The sequence below is a fragment of the Rattus rattus genome, chromosome X, assembly GCF_011064425.1.
Source record: "Rattus rattus isolate New Zealand chromosome X, Rrattus_CSIRO_v1, whole genome shotgun sequence".
Classification (NCBI taxonomy): Eukaryota; Metazoa; Chordata; class Mammalia; order Rodentia; family Muridae; genus Rattus; species Rattus rattus.
In genome coordinates this window covers 12,395,481-12,404,822 of record NC_046172.1, presented here as the reverse complement: position 1 = coordinate 12,404,822, position 9,342 = coordinate 12,395,481, and the positions used below count along the sequence as shown (strand labels likewise).

The 9,342-nt window shown below is 40.5% G+C and overlaps 1 protein-coding gene across 1 annotated transcript in view; it reads left to right on the top strand.

The window, feature by feature from the left end:
• Positions 1-8,891: 8,891 nt before the first annotated feature.
• The window catches only part of Gnl3l (G protein nucleolar 3 like), a 31,250-nt gene continuing 30,799 nt past the window's right edge, over positions 8,892-9,342 (top strand). Inside the window, exon 1 of the mRNA XM_032890204.1 lies at positions 8,892-9,016. Coding sequence (XP_032746095.1) covers positions 8,892-9,016 — 125 coding nt within the window. The remainder of the gene's footprint in view (positions 9,017-9,342) is intronic.

The following is a 9,342-nucleotide window of genomic DNA, read 5'->3' as shown; positions in this document are numbered from 1 at the left end:
AAATGTACATATGTACACCACATATAATAGGTCTGATACCTACAAAGACCAGAAAAGGGTATCATATCTCCTGGAAATGGAGTTAGGGATGGTTGTAAGCATCATGTGCGTGTTGGGAGCCACTGAACCTCTTTTCCATTCTCTATAAAAGGCTATTTCTTAATAAATAGGATGATACTAATTTACCTGAAGATTAGCAAAGCATGTATAATAAGAGAAAACATGTTACTGTTTAACTGAGAGAGATAAGAACTGACTCTGGCAAATATGAGCACCATGCTCATTGATATGAGATGAGTCCTATCAAGTTGTATTATCTACTCAAAGTCATCATGAACTTGAGTAACATTTAGGATCATCTATCAGCTGAAATTCTAATTTTCTATCACCTAGCCTTCACATTTCTAAGCCAACCTCTCATATAACTAAAGATCAGGATAAGGGAAGGCTTTTGGGTGAGTGGCACAAGGTCAAAGCTTACACATGTGTTCTGTGTTATTCAGGGATAGAATACAATGAGATGGTTGACTAACACTTTCTGATTTTTCATACCAGATAACTTAAAATTTATGTATTTTATTTGGCTGGATCATAACAGCTACCTATAGACTATAACTTTATGTGGCATCTTTTCATAAAATTCATTCTCAGTTTGTAAAGATAAACCCAATGATACAGAAACCAGGTGATTTGGAGACACATGAAACAGAATGGTCTCAGAAATATCACCACTCAACTCAAAGTTAAGAATGCTTCCTTACTCTTCTATTTCTCAAATTCTGTATTGTGCCCATTAACAGAAGACAATTAGAAGTTCATCTAAAGAATCTATACATTTTATGTTAAAGTTCTGTACAAGGCCCAACCCTCTAGGATGAGAAGAAGCCAGTGTAGGCGTGTATTGGGCCTTCCTAGAAAATGGGGGAAATTTCCCCCTCCTTTATCTTGCAGATTTATCCTCAGGATCAAGGAGAAAACCAAAAATCTTTGATTCTTTCACAACTTCTTATGTGATAGTAAGCTCAATATAAATTGTGCATTTCTGTGGAATGTTTCAGGTATAAATAACAGAGAGAGAGAGAGAGAGAGAGAGAGAGAGAGAGAGAGAGAGAGAGATCATCAGGATTGCCAGAATATATCAGAGCAAAGACTGTCCTTAGAGCAGATCTGTGTTGGAGATAAATATCCAGGGCCTTTAATCGTTCCTTGATCAGGAAACACCTTCAAAAGAGAATGACCTTATATCAAAAGGTGAGACTATTATAGATAAAGAGATGGCTCAGTGATTATGATCAACACTGAATGCTCGCTGAGGATATAGGTTCAGTTTCCAAAATCCATGTGACAATTCATCACTGTCTGTAACTCCATTTCCAGAAGATCCAACATTCTTCTTGCCTCCTTAGGCACCAATCACATGTGTTTTGTACAGACACACATGCAAACCAATATTTATACAAAAAAAATAATAAAATAAAACTTTCCCCGCTGCTCTGAGGCTTCCCATTTGAGTGAAACGTGAGGAACTTTCTCAGTACTCAAGTGCACAGCCCACAAATGTGAGCATGTCAAGAAAATAGGAACATATTTGATGAATACAAGACAGAACCAGAAAAATCAATGCTTCCTCTTATTTGTATCCTGGAACAGAGAAAAATATGCCTAGAAAGCATAAATTCTATAAAATTATCTCAGCGCCAAGCTGCAGTTACCCATGGTGCCAGACAAGTCATCAAGTCACAGATCACTTAGTTCTCTTCAAAGTGTTGCTCCGAAATACACTATCTAGAAATACACCTTTGTCACAGTCTCCAGAATGGGTGAAACTTAACTCTATATCTGATAGCATCATTGCAATTCTTAGATCCAAATATTCCAGTAACAACCTTCCCAGATTACTATTTCCTTGGGATAATAATGTCATAATTTTTTTTCTGTCTTCTGTATTTTGTGTGTAAAAGCTAGCTTAAGTTGGATGTTTGAGATATGAAACCAAAAAAAAAAAAGATTCACTGATGCAACCTCATTTCATCCCTCTTCCCCCTCACATTATTTCTATCTTCCATATGTTTCTGCACTCTCATAGTCATTCCCAATAAAATGAAATGACTTCATTCACTCCTCTTCATCTGTCTCCTTCAAAAGTATGAGGATGTCACATATCTCCACTTGGCAGTATCTTCTTATCTAAAGGGTATCTCTTGTAGGCAGCACATTCAGTTTTCAATAGTTGCATGACCTTCAACTACATCTAAATAAGAAGTTAATTAAGAAATCTAGGCTAATTTTTCTAGACCAGTATAATCCATTACTACCTACCAACTGAATCTTTAGCTTATGTCCACAAACAAATGTAGCTACTACCCCTGATCATTTTTTTTTGTGTGTGTGTGGAAAATGGAGACCATCACAAACAAAGAAGCAAAAAAAAATAAACAACAGGAAATAATACAGACATCAAGAGACTTTGAGGAGGCCAGCCACAATATATATACCTACATCATAGCACTTGCATCTTGGAGTCAAGGGACATGAAGAGAGAGCTGAAGGATTATAAGAGCCAGAATACAGGAAGTCTGCTCATGAAACAGTCTTTCCTAAATCAGACCAACAGTGTTATCCATGGACATGTTAATATAGAAGTGGGAAATTTTCATAAGATCCCACACTAGACAAAGAACTATAGAAATGAGAGGGACAGACACTCCTGGGAAACCAGAGGAGACTGCTCTCTGCCCACATTCCTGACTCAAGAGGAAAACATCTTGTGCCATCTGTGCCCCTGTGCACAGGAACCTAAAACAGTAGGGGCAGGGTCCTTCTGATTATTGCCCCTCATGGAGCTGAAACCAGCTCAAGGAGCACTTCATGTCTGAGACCAGAGGGTAAAGACCAACTTTTCTGCTCAAGTGACTTGCCTGGTGGACTAAGGACACAAAGGCAGAATTCCTCTGGGACCAGGCACTTCCAGTTTCTGGCTGGAGCCCGAACCTCACTGATCCCTGCCCACAGCTCCCTGCTCCCAAACCTTGTGGGAGAGAGAGCTGAAGATCCAGAAGTGCAGCCAATCCTAAGACTGCAGGACGGGAGAGACCAACACTTCTGCCCAACTTTTCCCACATACCTGGCCCAAGAGGAAACTGCATAGTGCCTCTGGACACAGGAATTATAGGAGCAGTCAAGCTTCAGAAGCCCTGCAGTCCAAACTGCACCCAGATCTGAACTAAAGTGGTCAAACAGCTCTCTCTACCCAAATCCCGTGGGGGGTGGGGAGGTGCAGCTAGACCTTCAGAGGGACAGACACTTCTGGGAAACCAGAGGAAGACAACTCTCTGCCCATACTCCCAACTGAAGAGGAAAACACCTTGTGCTACCTGTGACCCCTGCTCACAGGGACCTAGACGAAGCAGGGGCAGGATCCTTCTTGTTCCTACCCACACGGAGAGCTGAAAGCCAGCGGACAGGAATGACTACACGCCTGAGAGCAGAACACTCTGTTCCCATAACTGGCTGAAAGAAAACAGGAAAACAGGTCTACAGCACTCCTGACACACAGGCATACAGGACAGTCAAGCCACTGTCAGAAACAGCAAGAAAAACTAACACCAGACACAACCAGATGGCAAGAGGCAAGCAGAGGAACCAAAGCAACAGAAAAAAAGACAACTTGGCATCATCAGAGCCCAATTCTCCCACCAATGCAAACACTGAATATCCAAACACACCAGAAAAGCAAGATCTAGATTTAAAATAACATTTTATCATGATGATGGATGACTTTAAGAAGGACTTAAATAATTCCTTAAAGAAATACAGGACAACACAAGTAAACAACTAGAAGCCCTAAAGAGGAAACACAAAAATCCCTTAAAGAAATACTGGAAATAAACAACAAAACAGGAGAAGGAAATGAACAAAACAATCCAGGAGTTGAAAATGGAAATAGAAACAATAAAGAAAGCACAAAGGGAGACAACCCTGGAGATAGAAAACTTAGGGAAGAGATCAGGAGTCATAGATGTGAGCATCACAAACAGAATACAAGAGATAGAAGAGAAAAATCTCAGGAGCAGAAGATACCATAGAAAACAGTGAAACAACTGTCAAAGATAACATAAAATAGAAAAAGATCCTAGCGCAAAACATACAGGAAATCTAAAACAAAATAAGAAGATCAAACATGGGGATAATATGTTTAGAAGAGAGTGAAGACTCCCAACTTAAAGGGCCAGTAAATATTTTCAACAAAATCTCAGAAAAACTTCCTAACCTAAGAAAGAGATGCCCATAAACATACAAGCCTACAGAACTCAAAAAAGTTGGACAGAAAAGAAACTCTTCCCTGTCACATAATAGTCAAAACACCAAAGCACCAAAACAAAGAAAGAATAATAAAAGGAAAAGTAAGGGAAAAAGGAAAAGTAACATAGAAAGGCAGACCTATCAGAATTACACCAGAGATTAGGAAATCCAGAAGATCCTGGAGTGATGTCATACAGACCCTAAGAGAACACAAATGTCGGCCCAGGTTACTGTATCCAGCAAAACTCTCAATTGACATAGATGGAGAAACCAAGATATTCCATGACAAAACCAAATTTACACAATATCGTTCCACAAGTCCAGCCCTACAAAGGATAATAAATGGCAAAACTAATCTTTGAGGCAACAAAAACAAAAACTAACATCTTGGCAACAAAACAAGAGAAAAGCACACAAACACAAATCCATCAAATATGAATATAACAGGGAAGCAATAATCACCTTTCTTAATTCTCTCAACATCAATGGCCTCAACTCCCCAATAAAAGACATAGATTAACAAACAGGATACGCAAGGAGGACCCAGCATTCTGCTGCCTACAGGAAACACACCTCAGAGACAAAGACAGACACTACCTCAGAGTAAAAGGCTGGAAAACAACTTTCCAATCAAATGGTCTGAAGAAGCAAGCTGGAGTAGTCATTCTACTATTGAATAAAATCAATTTTCAACCAAAAGTCATCAAAAAAGATAAGGAAGGACAATTCATATTCATTAAAGGAAAAAATCACCAAGATGAACTCTCAATCCTAAATATCTATGCCCCAAATACAAGGGCACCTACATACGTAAAAGAAACCTTACTAAAGCTCAAAACACACATTACACCTCACACAATAATAGTAGGAGATTTCAACACCCCACTCTCATCAATGGACAGATCATGGAAACAGAAATTAAACAGAGACGTAGACAGACTAAGAGAAGTCATGAGCCAAATGGACTTAACAGATATTTATAGAACATTCTATCCTAAAGCAAAAGGATATACCTTCTTCTCACCTCCTCATGGTACTTTCTCCAAAATTGACCATATAATTGGTCAAAAAACGGGCCTCAACAGGTACAGAAAGATAGAAACAATCCCATGCGTGCTATCGGACCACCACGGCCTAAAGCTGGTCTTCAATAACAATAAGGGAAGAATGCCCACATATACGTGGAAGTTGAACAATGCTCTACTCAATGATAACCTGGTCAAGGAAGAAATAAAGAAAGAAAATAAAGACTTCTTAGAATTTAATGAAAATGAAGGTACAACATACCCAAACTTATGGGACACAATGAAAGCTGTGCTAAGAGGAAAACTCATAGCTCTGAGTGCCTGCAGAAAAGAAACAGGAAAGAGCATATGTCAGCAACTTGACAGCACACCTAAAAGCTCTAGAACAAAAAAAGCAAATACACCCAGGAGGGTAGAAGGCAGGAAATAATCAAACTCAGGGCTGAAATCAACCAAGTAGAAACAAAAAGGACCATAGAAAGAATCAACAGAACCAAAAAGTTGGTTCTTTGAGAAAATCAACAAGATAGATAAACCCTTAGCCAGACTAACAAGAGGACACAGAGAGTGTGTCCAAATTAACAAAATCAGAAATGAAAAGGAGACATAACTACAGATTCAGGAAATTCAAAAAATCATCAGATCTTACTATAAAGCCTATATTCAACAAAACTTGAAAATCTGCGGAAATGGACAATTTCCTAGACAGATACCAGTAAAAGTTAAATCAGGAACAGATAAACCAGTTAAACAACCCCATAACTCCTAAAGAAATAGAAGCAGTCATTAAAGGTCTCCCAACCAAAAAGAGCCCAGGTCCAGGCGGGTTCAGTGCAGGAATTCTATCAGACCTTCATAGAAGACCTCATACCAATACTATCCAAACTATTCCACAAAATTGAAACAGATGGAGCACTACGAATTCCTTCTACAAGCCACAATTACTCTTATACTAAACCACACAAAGACCAACAAAGAAAAAGAACTTCAGACCAATTTCCCTTATGAATATCAACAAAAATACTCAACAAAATTCTGGCAAACCGAATCCAAGAGCACATCAAAACAATCATCCACCATGATCAAGTGAAGCTTCATCCCAGGCATGCAGGGATGGTTTAATATATGGAAAACCATCAACGTGATCCATTATATAAACAAACTGAAAGAACAAAACCACATGATCATTTCATTAGATGCTGAGAAAGCATTTGACAAAATTCAACACCCCTTCATGATAAAAGTCCTGGAAAGAATAGGAATCCAAGGCCCATACCTAAACATAGTAAAAGCCATATACAGCAAACCAGTTGCTAACATTAAACTAAATGGAAGAAACTTGAAGCAATCCCACTAAATCAGGGACTAGACAAGGCTGCCCTCTCTCCCTACTTATTCAATATAGTTCTTGAAGTTCTAGCCAGAGCAATCAGACAACAAAAAAGGAGATCAAGGGATACAGATCGGAAAAGAAGAAGTCAAAATATCACTATTTGCAGATGATATGATAGTATATTTAAGTGATCCCAAAAAAAAGTTCCACAGAGAACTACTAAAAAGCTGATAAACAACTTCAGCAAAGTGGCTGGGTATAAAATTAACTCAAATAAATCAGTAGCCTTCCTCTACACAAAAGAGAAACAAGCCGAGAAAGAAATTAGGGAAACGACACCCTTCATAATAGTCCCAAATAATATAAAATACCTCAATTGTGACTTTAACCAAGCAAGTAAAAAAATATCTGTACAATAAGAATTTCAAGACTCTGAAGAAAGAAATTGAAAAGACCTCAGAAGATGGAAAGATCTCCCATGCTCATGGATTGGCAGGATTAATATAGTAAAATGGCCATTTTACCAAAAGCGATCTACAGATTCAATGCAATCCCCATCAAAATACCAATCCAATTCTTCAAAGAGTTAGACAGAACAATTTGCAAATTCATCTGGAATAACAAAAAACCCAGGATAGCTAAAACTATCCTCAACAATAAAAGGACTTCAGGGGGAATCACTATCCCAGAACTCAAGCAGTATTACAGACCAATAGTGATAAAAACTGCATGGTATTGGTACAGAGACAGACAGATAGACCAATGGAACAGAATTGAAGACCCAGAAATGAACCCACACACCTATGGTCCTTGATTTTTTGACAAAGGCCAAAACCATCAATGGAAAAAAAGATAGCATTTTCAGCAAATGGTGCTGGTTCAACTGGAGTCAACATGTAGAAGAATGCAAATCGATCCATGCTTATCACCCTGTACAAAGCTTAAGTCCAAGTGGATCAAGGACCTCCACATCAAACCAGACACACTCAAACTAATAGAAGAAAAACTAGGGAAGCATCTGAAACACATGGGCACTGGAAAAAAATTTCCTGAACAAAACACCAATGGCTTATGCTCTAAGATCAAGAATGGAAACAAATGGGATCTCATAAAACTGCAAAGCTTCTGTAAGGCAAAAAGGACACTGTTGTTAGGACAAAATGACAACCAACAGATTGGGAAAAGATCTTTACCAATCCTACAACGAATAGAGGGCTTATATCAAAATATACAAAGAACTCAAGTTAGACATGAGGGGACAAATAACCTATTAAAAATGAGGTTCATGGACTGACCCTGAACTCTGACCTCATAGGTAGCAATGAATATCCTAGTAAGATCACCAGTGGAAGGGGAAGCCCTGGGTCCTGCTAAGACTGAACCCCCAGTGAACGTGATTGTTGGGGGGAGGGCGGCAATGGGGGGAGGATGGGGAGGGGAACACCCATAAAGAAGGGGAGGGGGAGGGATCAGGGGGATGTTTGCCCGGAAATCAGGAAAGGAAATAACACTCGAAATGTAAATAAGAAATATTCAAGTTAATAAAAAAAATTAATAAAAAAAAGCTTTGCCAACCAAGCAGTGCTTTCAGGGACTAAACAACCCCCGAAAGACTGTACATGACTGACTCAGGCCTCCAATTGCAAATATAGCAGAGAAGAGCCTTATTGGGTCACGAGTGGAAGGGAAGCACTTGATGCTGCCAAGGTAGGACTCCCAGTGCAGGGGAATATGGGGTTGACAGAAGGGGGATGTATAGGGGAATAACTTTGGGGGAGGGAGAGGAGAGGAGGCCTGGGGGAGTTATGGACAGGAAATAGGAAGAATAACATTTGAAATGTAAATAAAAAATATATCTGACCGGAGTCCCACACCCGGATCCCGGCCAGCAGCTCTCTGCTCCCAGACACCGTGGGAGAGAGACCTTACCGCCTGGTCAGGTGGGCACTCCTGAGGCTGCAGAGCTGAAGAGACCACCAACACTGCCCACCCCTGCCCACATCCGTGGACCAAGAGGAAACTGTACAAGGCCTCTGGGTTCCTGTGGGGGAGGGCCCAGGAGCGGCAGCAGCCCTGCCTGAGACACCACCGAAACCTGGAAGAGCAGACGGATAAACAGTTCTCACCCCAAATCCCGTGGGAGGGAGGCTAAACCTTCAGAGAGGCAGACCGCCTCTGAAACCAGAAGGGCACTCTCTGCACATTACTACTGATTCAGGGAAAGCACCAGAATGCATCTGGAACCTGGTGCCGGAGGGGGCTCCCGGAAGGGCCGAGGCAGAATCTTCCTGGTGGCTGCCGCCATGGAAACCCATGAGAGCAGCACCCGTGTGAGGAACAGGCCTCAGGACCACAGGTAAAGACCAACTTTTCTGCTGCCAAGTGACCTGCCTGGTGAACTCAAGGCACAGGTCCACAGGAACAGCTGAAGACCTGTAGAAAAGGAAAAACTACAAACGGAAAGCAGAACCTCTGTCCTCAAAACTGACTGAAAGAGAGGAAAACAGGTCTACAGCACTCCTGACACACAGGACTATAGGACAGTTTAGCCACTGTCAGAAATAGCAGAACAAAGTAACACTAGAGATAATTTGATGGCGAGAGGCAAGCGCAGGAACCCAAGCAACAGAAACCAAGACTACATGGCACCATCGGAGCCCAATTCTCCCATCAAAACAAACA